Consider the following 16126-nt stretch of genomic DNA (forward strand, 5'->3'; position numbering starts at 1 on the left):
GACTTTCACATGGGAAAAATAAACATATAAAAAACTCAAAAGCAAACAGAAAATCGGGAAATATATTTGCAGTTTCTATATCAAAGGGGCTAAATTTCTTGAGTACATGAAAACTCCTACAAATCAGTAAGAAAACCTACAACAACCTGATAGAAAAATGTACAAAGGACACGGACAGTTCAAAGAAATGGCTGAAAAATGGTCAACCTCACAATAAAACTTTAAGTTAGCTACACTGAGATACTATTTTTCACCTAAAAGATTGCTGAAGATCAAAAGTTTAATAGTAGGCTGTGCTGAAGAGGAGGTGGATAAATATTCGTTACTTATACATTTCTCATGGGAGTGTTGTGAAGTGTGAGGAAGTAAGATCAAGGAATACATAAGTGTAAATCACTACAACTTATAGAGAGGGTAGTTTGTAATAATGATTGAAATTAAAAAGTCACAAATCCTTTGAGTCAACAATTTCAATTTAAATGCTGACCTGTACTCATAGACATGCCATAGGTAAAAGGATAATCACTGCAACATTGTTTGTAATAGTACAAAATATAAAACAACCTGAGCTCTCATCAACAGGACTGTTTCAATGTAGTATGACCACAGACTAGAATTATATGCAGTCCTTACAAGGAGAATGAAGCAATTCTGTATGAGTTGGCTTTAAAAGACCTCCAAGATATATATTGAGTGTGCATCAGGGGGGTGAGGTAGGGGAGAGCAAAGTGCGTAAGATGCATATATTTTGTTACTATCTGTAAGGAGAGAGAAAAAACTTAGCAATTCCATTTATAGGACTTTATTTTAACTAAATTAGCAACATGTGGGTGGCATATACATATTTTTAATAACAAGACTGATAGCACATGGACCTCAAAACAAAGAGGTTGAATTCTATTATTTTGGTTTTGTTTCTATACCAAATATATACTTTACATACTGAACTATCATAAAACAATAGTTTAGAATTCAAAGAAAGTGGCTATCAGTGTTTCAGAATGGAGTATTTTCCTGTAAGTATAGCAAAGACCTTTCCCAATGGTCCTATATACTTTTCAAGTCTTTGAAAGTCTACCCCTACAGCCAAATTTAATGGTCATACTTGTATCACTGTCTCCCCTATTCCTTCCCTTCAGTGGGCAAAAAACCTTCCTTCACAGTTCCTTTAGACATTCTTTCAGAGTGAAAAACTATGTGTTTTAAAGCAGGATGTTAACTAAAAGTAAACATTCTTGGGAATGGATTATAGACCAATTATGCTAATAATCTCTTATTGTTGAGGTTACATTAATTCCTTGATGAGGTACCAGTCTGGCAAGAAAACTGGAGATGGAAGAGAAGATAAACTGAAGAAACGAAAGGAATGGAAAGAAGTCTCTGACATTCAAGATTCCAATTTCATTATTTTACCTAAGTCTAGTTCCGGATCAAATAGAATTGTACCCAGCTCACATCCAGACTACCAGGGTCAATTTCCTATTAAGATGAAGAAGTTGTGAGAGGTCTGTGCCATTCCTTAAGGGCAGAAAGGAAAATGGTAGGAAGGAAAAGGAGAGGAAGTGAAAGAAAAGACTGGGGGAAGGGAGACACTGATATACTTAAAAAAAAAATCAAGTCTTTCCCAAAAAGGACTGATCGACTAATTTAATGGGAAATATAGTGAGTGCTATTCTAGACTCACATCAACTTATTCTCCATATTTGAAGGCTTACTCAATGTCCTTTGCTCTGTTTCTTAATAGATGAGGTACAGGAGAGAGATACAAGAATATCAACTGATGAGCTCTAAGACTCCATTCCACCATATCCTAGTCCAGATTCAGGCAGGAAGGAGATGATTTTATAAATTATATATATTTCTATATATAGCAAATTCTATATAATGTTTATGTAACATACAATAATTATAAACATAAAATAATCACATATAATAATTTATAAATTATACGTATGTATGTAATTTGAAATCAAGTACCTAGCTCAGTATTAGCGAGTGGTGCAGACAGGGGTTGAATCTAGGAAATCTGGTTCTAGAGTTGTCATTATTACTCTTTTGAGCCTCTGTAAGAGTTTTTGACACCTTAAAGGTCCTTTTGGATATCACTGTTGTTATGCAATAGTATTCTTGGTTTCTAAAAGGCTAATTTTCTGGAAAACTCATTTTCTGAATACTTCTTTTCCTAGTCAACATGACAAATTAGCTACTACCCTATCTTCTAGCAGGTATTGATTTTAAAAAGCTACTACAGGTCTTCAATAGGGTGATCATAAGCCAAACTAACTGCATTTCATAATTTCCTAAATGTTATTTCAATTATGCCTTATCTGTTGCTGTTGAAGAAAATTAATTACAGACTTTGAATACGTTTTGGCCAATCCAGATTCTAAGACACAGAACTGCCGATAGCAAATGGCCTTGTTTAAAAAGCAGATGTAGATGCTAATCACAGCACAAACCTCACAGGCCTTTGGTGAAGGTGTGGCTGGAAAAACTAACATGGGAACTAACAGTTCTTTCCTCTCAACAATTCTCCTAATCAGCATTTTGAAAAAGACAGCAACAGCCTCTGCCATGACAACACCGCTGCAAATCTCTGACATAACATCTATTTCTTCAGTAGCATGTAATACTAAGACACTCATTTTCACAATATGAAAATTCTTAGCAAATGTCGACAGTACCACAGAAACACTGTATCTGTATTGTATCACCTCACGAATCAGTGTTGGCATGCTAAAAGTACTGCTCTGATCATTTCCAAATTGGTCAGAGATACATTTAGGAATCTACAGCAATATCCTCCTTTAAGTGAGACAGTGATGTGCCACAAATGCAAAATAAAAGCATTCCTTGGCTTCTAGTGTCTACCCACTTGTAAAACAAGTGGAAAAGTAAATATGATTAAGTCATTTGAATCATTTTTCTCACTGGGCTTGGGGCACTTTTAAAAAACTGTCCAGACGTCTTATACCAATAACCACGATGCTCATATTAATTTTGATTGAAAAAAAAATTACAAAAGCAGTATGTGTTTCAACTAGGCAACGATAAATTGTGTAAAAAGTGAAAGCTCCCACCCCACTCTCCCTTCTTTAGGAGAATCATTTCCTAGAGCTGGTGCTAGGTTTCTGACATTCAAAAATTTTGAACAGAAATGAAAAGATGTAGAAGGAACAAAAATATATTCCTGCTATAACAAATGTAGTGGTGCTTCTTTTAACATTGTCATTACCTCTGCTTGGGAACTTGGAAATACTGAAAGTTCAGGTACCTCTTTTTCCAGTCTCTGGTCTTCTATAAAACATATTTAAAAAAAAAACAACCTCAAAAAAACACTATAAAACAAAAAACCAAAACAAAACAAAAACCTCACTGACTTCAAAGTACTGGATTTGTAAGGCTGACTTAGGCCATGTGTGTGCCCTGTATTTTAGTCAGGAGTTCCATCCCTTAAAAGTGTTTCATTTTAAAGCATTTTATTTGGAGGCATGCTAGTTGAAAGAGTCATGTTATTAATTCTTTTGTAAAATGAATAGTTTTCCTATAAAGCACTACTTCCTGACTTATTTTCCCACATGTCGGATGTGTTAAAAGTGATAAAATACAACTCCGCAAGGCTTCCTAGTTTCCTAAACACAATCCCACGGGCACGGAAACCAACCAGCAAGCTACAATGTATCCCTTCATCTTCCAGTTTTCGCGGCTATATTTAGAGACTCCAGATCTGGGCGAGAACCGGGATTCTGCACCCAAACACCATCAGAAATAACAGCTATTCAAGCTCCGCGACCGGGGATCGCCTCTAGTCAGAATGAGAAAAGATCTGCTATGGCCTGCAAACGGAAACCAGAAATGGGATGTCAACACTTCCACACGGTTTTGTTTCTTTGATAGAGTTTCCAAAGCAACAGGCAGCGCAAGTTTTGTTGGTGTTTAGGTTGCTGCATGATCTGTACACAACGGGGAGCGTATCATGTACCCACTAACGTTAAAATCCAGGAAAGTGTGTCCTACAGCCCCCACGAGGTCTTCTCTTCAAGTTGCGTGAATCCATGCAGTCCACTCGCAACGCAGTCTCCACTTACGAAACAACAGAAACACTAGAACGGAGTCCCCTAAGGGCGCAACGCTGCGGAGACATTCCTAGATTTCGTGACCGATGGCAACCCAGCGTTCTGAGTTCAATTCAAACTTTAATGACTGTTTCTCTTTCTCCTTTGTCACCTTTTGAACGAAAGCCTTTTAAAGGCTCAGATTTCGGTTAGCTGTACTAGCAACTTTCAAATAGGGCCGTTATTTACAACCCCTTGGGAAAAATACAAAATGTCACAACTGAACCGCTTTCTCCTGAAGGCCGTCTCAGGCGCAACGGGGATGGTTAACAACCAGGGGTAAGCGCGGTGCATAACGTCATAGAGCCGGCAGAACATACGTGTTCCAGGCGGCAGCATCTTTTAACCGACTCAAATGTTATTTCCCCCCCTTTTTTTGAGTAGGAGGCCAAGGGAGGGGGGGGTCACCGATAATGTTCTGACAAGACGCCGAGGGGAGAAAAATCCACAGGCTGTTCTACCCCTAAGACTGGAGCTTTGTTCGGTTCTGACTTGTGGAGACTTGCACACAGGACGACGTTATTTACGTTTTGGAGACTTCCATTTAAATGACCGAGGCAGCTGTGTCTGCCAGCCTCAGCATTTTCTCCCGGGGCCGGCTCGCGGTGGAAACCGTCTCCCCTCCCACCACAGGCCGCCCCTTCAACCTGAGGGGCGCGGGCCGGCCCGAGACGCCCCCCGCCGGGCGGTTGCTCCCGGGGCACTCTCCAATGCGGAGCGTTCTCCGCAGCTGTTGGGTACGAAGGCGGGGAGGCATCGCGACCTCCGTGCAGCCCGGGCAGCTGTGCCGGGTACCCGCCCGCCCGGCCCCTCGCCCGGATACCTCGTCCTGGCCGCGGCCCCCGCCGCACTGCTTGCAGCCCAGCAGCTCCGAGACGGCCAGCGAGGCCGTGTACGCCTGGTTCGCGGTGGTGGCCAGGCGCATGTCGGCGCGGGGACCGGCTGCGGACGCGCAGGAAAAGCCCGGCGGCGCGGAAAAGGCGAGCGCTGACCGGACGGCCGGGCTCCGGGCTGCAGCGCCTCAGGCAGCGCGGACCTCGGCGGCAGCGCGGCGCGAGCAAACAAGCCGCGCGGCCCCGCCCCCGCCGTCACTCCGCCGGCCCAGCGGCCCCCCGCGCCAATGCCGGCCCGCGGCGCCGCGGAGCCCCGCCCCCTTGACGCGGAGGGGCGGGCGTTGGGGGGCGGTCAGACGCGGCCGGGGGAAAAACAACCTCGAGCGGTGGAGCTCTCCGCCAGGAGCTAATTCTCGCGTCCAGAACTGGCTCGGTGGGCTTGCTTTAAGGCTGGGGTGGGGCGCGAGCACTGGGGCGTCAGGGAAAGGCGAACGCGCCCCTGCCCCCAGCTTCAGCAGCGGAGAGACTGCCCTCCTTCCCACCCACTCGGATTCATTTACCTTGAGCCGAAGAGCAGCCCACCTCTAAGCGGACCCTGCCCCAGCAGGAATAAATAACCAAGTTCGCTTTACATTTTATAAACTGTTGAAATCCCCTTCAGCCTTTCCAGTAATGCGCAAACAACGCTGAATGGGCCCGGAATGCTGCAACAAGTATGGGACCATGGCCTATATTCAATATAAAATTATTTTTGGTAAGCTATGTAGAAACTATAAATATCACACTCTTCTACACAGATAATAAGGCTTGGTAGCCAATGTCTGCATTTCCCTTTTCCTCGCAAGTATATTCCAAGGCTTTAACATTTCTAATATTCTCCCATAAGTGCCCTGGGTTCTAAAGAAAGAATTTCTCTGAAATCCGATGGGGAACTTGAGACAATATAGGTTAAAAAGGATCGTAAATAACTGACACTGTTGGACCTGGGTCGCAAATCTCTCAAATCCTGTGTGAACACTATTTCCTTAAATGGATTCATTAACTTCTTTTAAAAAATCACCTCCTAAATTAGATCTCTTTTTGCATGTTTGCTCTTGTGTTTTCAAAAGCTTACATGTCCAGGTTTAAAAAAAAAAAAGTTGGAACATCATGACAAAAGGAAAAAAGCGGAGTTTAAATCAATAAATACTGACAGACACAGAACCAGGACTCCTAAATGCAAATAAGTTTCAGTCTTAAGAGTGGAGGTTACAATGTCTCAGAGAAGATTTACTCTTACAGCTCTTAAAATGTATTTTAAAATGGTTATTTTTTTAATCTTCTCCAGATAAATAAGATAAATACTGTATATTCTCATACACTGTTTTTATAAATTGCTAAAGCACACAAAATATTTTTGCTGTCAAGAAAAGCAATTTTGGGTTAATAATAACATAAAAGAAAAGGCTACAGAGGCTTCTAAGCTTTCTCTTCTTCTGAGCACAGCCACAAAAGCAAACAGGATAATCAAATGCCCACTCAGCCACAAACCAACAAGCAGCAAAAATAAGCCCAGTAAATCATCCAGTTTGCAGCAATAGGACATACCCTCTAAAATAAACTGGTTGTAGATGAATACCTTGGAAACATAAATGGACTTGATATATGAGGTTGTGAGCTATAATGCTAGATAATGAGAAATAAGTGAAAATGATGACTTTGCTTCTAGAAGAGTTGAGCTGTGATTTTTATTTTCTGGAAGGAATACAACAATGGGGCTGAGTTGTCTAGTAGGGCATAACCTTGTTTATGACATTAAAATTATGTCATTTGCAAAATGGAGAATGCTTACCTTTCTATTTTTTAATGAGAGACTAGCATTTAGCTAACCCAAAAATGGTTCAAAATAATTAAATACAAATCAAAACTACAAACTATATATAGTGTTTGATACTTAGAGCTTGATAAATATTTATTGAAGAGGTATACACTGAAATTGTATAGGAAGCTGCAATTAGGATTTTTCCCCCCAGAAAATTTCAGTTTATGTACTTTGATGCTGCCTTACATAAAAAGAAAGATAATTTTAACTCATATTATAATTCTATGGTTTACTGAGGACCTTTAAGCCATTAAATGTCAAGATTCCTTTATGGTCTCTAAAAATACTGACATAATTTCTTCAAAGAGTAATAATTTCTGCTCTATTACAATAGAGCAGCATGGTGAATTAGTCACTTTATTCTCAACATAAAAGGGTTGCCTCTAAATAAATCTATAGTAACCAAGAATTCCAACCAATGTATTAACCTGAAAATATCATTGTGTCACTTCTTGAGTAGGCCAGATGTCCTGAAGGTGTTTCTCCTAATGAACCCCTAGTGTTAGGCATGTCATAGGCATGCAATAAACATCTGCTAAAAAAATGAAAACTGAGCACGGAACAGTAACTGGAAAGGACTAAACTTTTGATATTTACCACAGGTTATCATTATAGGCCAGCAGTTACTTTACAAAGTCTGCTACTTAAACATTTCTAACATTATTTATTTCTAGGAAGAAACCTGATATTTAATCCAAGAATAGTAATTCTGAAATATTTCCTTTCCTCTAAAAATCTTTTGGTAGACTTACGCAGTTGTATCAAAGTGAGGTTTTTGCATTTGTCATTAATAGTAATGGTCTCAACTCTAATTTTCTCAAGAATAAGCTGATATACTACGTAAAAGCAGAGTGGTGTTAAGTGACTTTATCTGAGCTAAGAACTATGATGTATTAGAGAGTCTGGACTTGAAGCTGTGCTTTCTGAAGGAAGAATATCTGAGCTGGGACTTATAGGATTAGTGGAGAGGCTTTGGCAAGAAATTGGGGGTTGGGGGAGGTAGGAGAGGGGACTTGAGAGAATAGAGACAGAGTTCTAAACAAAGGAAATAGCATGTGCAAAGGCCCAGAGGCCAGGGAGAGAGAGAATGGTCCAAATAGGGAAGCAGAATAAAGGAAGTTTATTGGGTCTGGAAGAAGACAGTGATAGAGTTCAAGTAAAAAATCAACAGTAAGGAGGGACCTTGTTCAAGCTTTATTTTAAAGAATGTAAATTTCATTGTTAAGAGTACTGTGGAGTTCTTGTAAGTTTTAAATAGTAGAAAGACATCAGACTTGCATTTCAGCTAAGGTTTAAAAAAATATATTGGAAGGGACAAAATTAGAGGCAGAAAGATGGTTAGGAAGGCTGTTGAGGCAATTCTGGCAAGGCAACAGGGAGGTCTGAAGAACAATGGGAATGAAGCAAAGTGTAGGGATGAAGGTAGATTTTGTCTCTCCAACAGAATACATTTCTGGAGAAAGGAAATCATGCCTCATACTCTTATTTTTGAAATTGAGGAAATAAATTTCAAATTAGCTGTTCTCCTAAGTGACTTCCTTACATCCATTAGACTTTTGAAATATAGTTAATTCATGGAAAATAATAGATACGTTTTAGTAGAATGAATACTTGTCAGGCCAAAAGGCATAATCACACTTACATGGACCACATATTAAACCTTGAATTTTCCCGTTAACCAAAGGAATTCTATTAAAGTACCACAGATTTGTAGATCTATTCAGTAGAAAGGAATTATATTTAGTAATTGGTTAGACAACACACATAGCAGTGATTTCATCCATTGAGCCAAAGAACTCCTTTAAGAGTGGGCTTAAAGCATTATTGAAAAATGTCCTATTGTCATTTAAAACATTTTATTTAGAATGAATGCTGGTTTATAAGATTACTTCTGCTTACTAATTTTGTCAAGATTTTTCTCCTCCAGCTCATATCTTCCTGTTTTTATATATATAGCTTGTCTGCTAAGCACTTTTTTTTCCTTTCGACATGTTTTGAGTACATTGAGATCCTTTTAGCACTGAACTTTAATTTTACATTGTTCTCTTATTTGTCCTCTACTTTTCTCACTTCTTCAATTTAATTTTTAGAATTTTATCACTTATAAAGGAGCAAGAATGTTGACAGATCTTTGCCTTATTCTTTCCTTTAGGGTTTCTTCTTTTAGAAATGCACAATTTTAAATCTCTAATAGGGTTTTAGAAACATAGGCCATCACCCACATTTGTAAACAAGCAGTGTTCCAAACAATGTCAGTAGCTTTAAATTAGAAAATCACTTTCCCCTAAAGAACAAGCATGTTAAATTGTGGTCAGGTTTTCCAGGTTAATAAGACCAGTAACTTACTAACTCCTACCCATTAGACACTGAAGCAATTGACATATATAAAGCAGATAATTATTCCTATTTTTAAATTTATAAAACAGAAATTCATAAAGCATGGGTAAATCATCCAAGATTATAAAAGTAGTAAATTGCCTTTAAGGATTAGAACCCAGGTCTATCTGAATCCAAAGCAGCAGAAGCTGGGTTGCTTCTTTTAATGAATAATTTACCAATTTTAATAACTATGTATTAGTCTCAGTTCTTTCTTTTTTAAGCTCTCACCATTCTTATTTTAAAAAGTTAAAAAAAAATTTAATTTACATCCAAGTTAGTTAACCATATAGTGCAATAATGATTTTAGGAGTAGAATCCAGTGATTCATCACCTATATATAACACCCAGTACTCATCCCAACAAGTGTCCTCCTTAATGCCCATTGCCCATTTAGCCCACCCCACCCCCACAGCTCCTCAGTTTGTTCTGTGTATTTAAGAGTTTCTTATGGTTTGTCCCTCTCTCTGTTTTTATATTATTTTTGCTTCCCTTCCCCTATGTTCATCTGTTTTGTATCTTAAATTCCACATATGAGTGAAGCCATATGATATCTTTCTCTGACTGATTAATTTTGCTTAGCATAAAACACTCTAGTTCCAGTATTAGTCTCAGTTCTTGATTCTGAGGACAAGAAAAGAGGGAATGAAGACGAAAAAATTTATCTTCCTTTCTTATACTCAGGATGAGATCTCGTTAAAAAATAAAATCATGGAATGAGTGAGCTTGGTCTTTGAGAGCTTATCTCTACTCTATCCCTGTCCTCCTGGTGTCTTTTCCCAGGCCTTTGGTGACCTCATGTTACCTACAGCTCCTTCACTACAGAACTCACCTAAATCTAACCTAAGACTCTACCTAACTCTACTAAACGGTCCTCATACCAACCCTATTCCTCTTAGAATAACTGGTTAAGTGCTAGGAAGAAAGCAGTCTTCCTAAACCAACTCATACTATTCATTGTAGGAGGTACTGATATCTCATAGTAATTTATTTAGTCTGACTCAACAGAATATAAGCTTTGTAAAATCAGAATGTTTGTCTTTTTTGCTCACTGCTGTATTTCCAATGCCCAAGTGCCTAGCACATGGTAGACCCTCAATAAGTATATAATGAATGAACTTCACAGAGATTTTTCTATTAAAAAAAAAACAAAACAAAACAACTTACCTCAATAATGATATTAAGTTTATGAAAGATTTGGGCCATCTAGACAAACATTTTTGGAGGTTTTGGGTCCACTATCCAGGCAGGCAAGCTGTGCTTGGGAATCAGCCTGTCCTTGGGTTCAGCTTTGCTAAAGCAACTACTGTTTTTCATAGTTTCTCCTCATCTTCTTCTTGGGAATCCACAGATATTCCCAAGCTTCTTTGATTTTTCTTTGCTTGCACTGCTAAACTAGCTATATAGGTTTGGGCAATGGAGTATTTGGTTCATTTGTTAAGTCAGGCAGGTACTTACAAGTCAGATACTGCCTGAATACATACCATTGTTTGACAAGATTCATGAACATTCTGTAACCAAATTTGGCTTTAAACACCTTTAGGCCTAAGGTGAAATGACAGGAAAGAAAGTGTCTGTTGAGATCTCAAAATTAAATGGGAGAACTCATACAAAAATGCTACAATCTTTACAGGTGAATTACTTTTCAGCATTATTGTTGAGTTAAATAAGAAGGAACTGGTATTATTTGGAATAGGTTGAGGTTCAGGTGTGGTGGGAAATTGAGAGTTTGGACTTTATCCCATATGTATGTAGGAACTACTACTGTAGCTTTAAAGAAAGAGAAAAAGGAAGTGATACAAACTCAAAAAAAAAAAAAAAGGTAACCAATGATACTAAATATATGACATATTCAAGTAGAAAATATTTCTCTGTGCACATATACTACTGTATTGTATAATTTTTAAAATGCTTTTTGAGGAGCTGGATTTCAACTCTACCTAAAAACATATGTGAAAAATATATATATATATTTTAATTCGCAAAGTACTTCTGTTTGTAGGCACAAGGCAATAACTGGTTTTAGTATGTAACCTATAATTTTTTAAAAATTCTTTTTTTTTCTTACTAGTCTCTACATCCAAGAGATCAAGAATCAAGTGTCAGATGCTCTTCTGACTGAGCCAGCCAGGTGCTCCTAAAATCGTTTAATCAGGTTATTTTTATTTTTTTATTTGTAACAACTATCCTCACCTCCCTATTCCTGCCCACCCCCACCATGATTATTACTAGCATGTAGTGAATAGGGATCTACATATGTGCTTTTCTTATAGAACTCAAAGACCCCCACTCAGTTCCTCTGTAATAATCTTTAATTTTTTTAAACAGTTATTTATTTTTGAAAGAGTGAGATACAGCACGATCAGGGGAGGGGCGGGGCGTGGGGGGATGACACAGAATCCGAAACAGGCTCCAGGATCTGAGCTGTCAGCACAGAGCCCAACACGGGGCACGGGGCTCAGACTCATGGACCGTGAGATCATGACCTGAGCCAAAGTCAGATGCTTAACCGACTGAGCCACCCAGGCCCCCCATCCCTGTAATAATCTCTAGTTGTAGGTCCTTTAATCCTTTAAATTACCTTCTTTCTTTGCCTCCTTCTGAGATCTCTAGTTTTCCAAGAGGGTGTTAAATTATAAAACCTGGTCACTGCGTACAAGGCCACATCTAGAGACTACCTGCATGTTATTAAGCATCTTAGAAATAAAACGCCATTCACCGAACTTTCCCATCTGTTCTTCTGCCCTCCAAAATCCTCACTGCACCTCTGGGCCATTTTCCCCTTTATACACAGGATACGTATATGTTCAGGCCAATGTAGTTCAACAGAGATGTTTATTTTTACTTATCACTACTATCTTTGTGTATAGCTAAAAATACTAAAAAACAAAAACAAAAACAAAAAACCCAGAGAGAATGCCATTTTAAAATTGTTTTTACATGAGCTTAAATTTGAACATAATTCAAGAGCATTTGTAATAACAGAAAAATATGGTTTTCCTAATTTTTGGCAAACAATTGAGAAATACTAACACAGGATTTTATTCAGATATTACAAATTGGAGAAGGTAGTATTCTTTTTAATTTGTTGTAACTCTAATCTGAAAAGTACATTTTGGCATAGGTTTATGTACAGAGGTCAAGGCTATTATTTTAGCAATTAACAGAAATCTTAATATTATGTAAGCACTTAGCATTCAATCATTATTTATAGATATTTACTGAATGCCAAATTATATGCATTTAATTTCTTAAATCCTATGAACAGGCAGAAATATCTTAATTTGAGTTTGGGTGTCTATTTTATTTAGACTTACACCTCTCACATAAGTCACACAGATTGGCAGATAGCTTGGGACTCTGTTAGGGAGCATTAAATGGGGAAGTCATCTAGTTTACTGCCCAGTCCTGAAACAAAGAGACTAACAAAAAACAGAAACCCAGTTTATAAATTTCTTAACAGCCCTTCCAGTTTGAGCCCCCTCAAATTTAAATTTTTTTTTTTTTCAACGTTTATTTATTTTTGGGACAGAGAGAGAGAGCATGAACGGGGGAGGGGCAGAGAGAGAGGGAGACACAGAATCGGAAACAGGCTCCAGGCTCTGAGCCATCAGCCCAGAGCCTGACGCGGGGCTCGAACTCCCGGACCGCGAGATCGTGACCTGGCTGAAGTCGGCCGCTTAACCGACTGCGCCACCCAGGCGCCCCAAGCCCCCTCAAATTTAAAATGAAGGGCAGGTGAACTTCATATTCTCTCAAACTTTTATTTCAGCTCTGTTAATATAATTCCTGATTTTATCAAGAGTTATATGCTTTAAGCTAACTAGAATCTGGCCTCCTCCTACACCAGGCTTGTTTGTTACATTATCAGTGGTTTTCAAATTGTTTTTCTTAGGATCCATTCCTTACAAGTTCTTTAGAGTTATTATAAAATATTAAACTTAAACTTTCTTTTTCAAGGCAAACTACAAATGTAAATCAACATTAAATGCATTGGAAACCACCCTAATAGTAATTTAATAATTCAGTTCCTGGACTAAGTAAAGTTTCCTTCACCGTCTCTGTAAGCATATGTTTGAACATTTTTGTAAATGTGTGATTAGAAAGGGTATAATGTGTTCCAGCCTTTAAAAAAATTCGTGCGTCTCTGCATCTGCTGGAGTAAAACTAGCAGTGAGTGGACTGCTACAGCGAAGGTACAGTAAGGGTGCTTTGCTGTGTGAATCCAGATTGCCTGGATATTATGCATATAAGTAAATACAGAGGGGCGCCTGGGTGGCTCAGTCGTTTGAGCATCTGACTGTCGCTCAGGTCATGATCATACGGTTTGTGGGTTCGAGCCCCACATCAGGCTGGCTGCTGTCAGCGTGGAGTCAGCTTCAGATCCTCTATCCCCCCCCCTCTGCCCCTCCCCCCACTCATGCTTTCTCTCAAAAATAAACATTAAAAAAAGTACAGAAATAATACTGCAGTCATAATCCATAGCCCTTAATTTCAAATTTGTTTAAAACATAAAATAGCCTCACTGTTCTCACTGACTTGATAAATAATTTATTTATTTGAACTTAAAGACGTCATTAATAACATGCCAGTTTTATATATTGCATATATCATAATTCTGGTAATACTGTTTGACTGAAGACTACGCTGACAAAAAAAAATTAGTAACACATTTGAATATCACTGCCTTATATATATACCATATCTCTGGATCGGCCCACTAGAACTCATAGTGGGTTTGGAGGATCCATGCTAGTCTGTAGCTCCCTACATTATTCCCCAGGCTTGGGTCAGGCTTTAAGGTTCAGAGAATGATCCATGGATTTCTGCTGATTCCAGCAGAATGCAGGGGGGATTTAGCTCAAAGTCTCATTCCCACCAATGTTAAATAGAGCCTTAAAGAGAAAAGGCTCTTAGAATCACAATGGTTTATGACAGTCTACTGAATTACAAACCAAATTTGCCTTCCATTAGAACTTACATTTAGTCTGTCCTGGATCTGGTCTATAACTGTGAAAGGATTATCAATCCTTCTAGCCCTTCTCCAAAAAACATGAATAAAGTCAATCTTATCCTTCAGTGACACACATGCCAGTGTGACCAATAGCTTTTATCATAAATCACAAAAATTTGACCTAAGAAATGTCCAATGAAGCAAAAGTACAATGAAGTACTTTGAGACGGTTTTTATTAACAATGAAGATATTACATCTTTTGTGTTTGTAATAGGCAAGTTCTTAAATAATACATGTGTTCTTTACAATAAGAACTTACTTTTAGGTCAGAAACTTCAACTTTCAAGTATTCAACAAAATTTTAAAAAACTAAACACAATACTTTAACTTGAACATTACAAATATACATTAAAACCTTAGAACCCTAAAATAATGTATATTAAATTTACAAACTTGTGGGTTTGAAAAATATATAAACTTCAAAAGACATCAGAAAAAAAAGTATGTGGATCCAGGAAAAAGAGCAAAGCAGAGTCAAAAGCAGGGTGCATTTCAAATAGGTCACACTCAACTTTTAACTCTAAGAACAACAACAACAAAAAAAATAAGCTTAGCAACAGCTGTCAGCCAACCACAAAGCAGACAGATCAGGACTCAACCACTCCAGATACCAATGAGGTCCAACCTTCAATGTTTTTTTAAAAAAGTTATATAGTGTCAGAGCAGAGCACTGTGATAAGACAGGATATACTGTCCTGAGTTAAAAGTAACAAAGATTTAAAATCTTTTCACCAATCCTTAAAAAAATAGATTTTAATAACAGTGATAATTTTGTTTTTATCCTTACTGTGTCAGATACTGTATACATTAAAGTCACCTTTAAAATATTAGTGTAATAAAATATAGAATTTTTTGGGAAATTTTCTTTCTTGTTTGTAGATAGAGGATAAGGGTGGAAATATCCATAAGAAAAAATTCTTCTCTTTTTAAATTCCCTAATACTCAATTTCCAAAATTCATGGGGCGGGGTACAGCCAACAACGAAATGTTATTGTCCAAATCCAAAAATATGAGCATGACAGTCACATACAAATAAATATAACCTTCAAAGCAAGCAAGGAAACTGAACAGACCCCATAGTGCTATTCTATGCAATGTTTCCTCTTTATCACTCAATACATATTCTCCTGAGAAGAAAATTTTCTGAGGATTTAGAAGAGATTTTCAAAGACTTACATACTTCATCACTGTAATGTTTAGTGCTAACCTCTGTTATTTGTTCAAACTGAGAGTGTTACTTGCAATAGAGACACATAAACATTGTAAAATGATACTTGATAGTTTTCTTCATTTTGCTTTTGGCTTGCTAAATCTATATTAAAGCAGTTACCAATATTTTCTGTAAAAACCTTCAAGAACCACCTTTTGTTTTTTCTTCAAGTGCTGCTTAAACCATTTGCTGGTTTTAGTTCCCTAAAAAATAATTATTTTAAGTAGATCAGCTTGACTTGTCGTATCAATTGTTTCCTGTACTGTAAGACATAGGAGGTTTGCTACTAATACTGTAAGATGCTGTCCAAAATGTATGTATGTATACTTCCCCTCAACAGTTCATTGTATTCTATATACCTAAGGAAGGTGTGGGAGGGATTAAATAATATTTGAAGACTAGTTCTGGGTTTATTGGCGATACCCTCACTTCATTCTGTTCCTCTATTCTCAATTGTCACAGATAACAAAGCTATGTTGAATCAAGAAAAAGGTAGTTTCATGGGTGGGGGATGGACTAAATGGGTAATAGGTATTAAGGAGGACACTTGTTATGATGAGCACTGAGTGTTATATGTAAATGATAAATCACTAAATTGTACTTCTGAAACCAATATTATACTCTATGTTAACTAGAATTTACATAAAAATTTAGAAGAAAAAAATAAAGATGCCTTCTGCAAAAAAAAAGAAGAAAGAAAGAAAAAGGTAGTTTCA

General features: G+C 37.9%; 1 protein-coding gene across 4 annotated transcripts in view; it reads right to left on the bottom strand.

Annotated features, from left to right (window-relative positions):
* SESN1 (sestrin 1) overlaps positions 1-16126 on the bottom strand; it is a 116756-nt gene that overhangs the window by 17139 nt on the left and 83491 nt on the right. Inside the window, exon 1 of one of the 4 annotated variants that reach the window (XM_030316094.2) lies at positions 4939-5143. The exons of 2 other annotated variants lie outside the window; for them this stretch is intronic. In XM_030316094.2, coding sequence (XP_030171954.1) covers positions 4939-5040 — 102 coding nt within the window. In that variant the 5' untranslated portion in view covers positions 5041-5143. Of the gene's footprint in view, positions 1-3986; positions 4754-4938; positions 5144-16126 lie in introns of those variants that run through there. One more of the 4 variants, XM_030316095.1, reaches the window with a different exon arrangement.

This window comes from Lynx canadensis, chromosome B2, assembly GCF_007474595.2.
Source record: "Lynx canadensis isolate LIC74 chromosome B2, mLynCan4.pri.v2, whole genome shotgun sequence".
NCBI classification, from domain to species: domain Eukaryota; kingdom Metazoa; phylum Chordata; class Mammalia; order Carnivora; family Felidae; genus Lynx; species Lynx canadensis.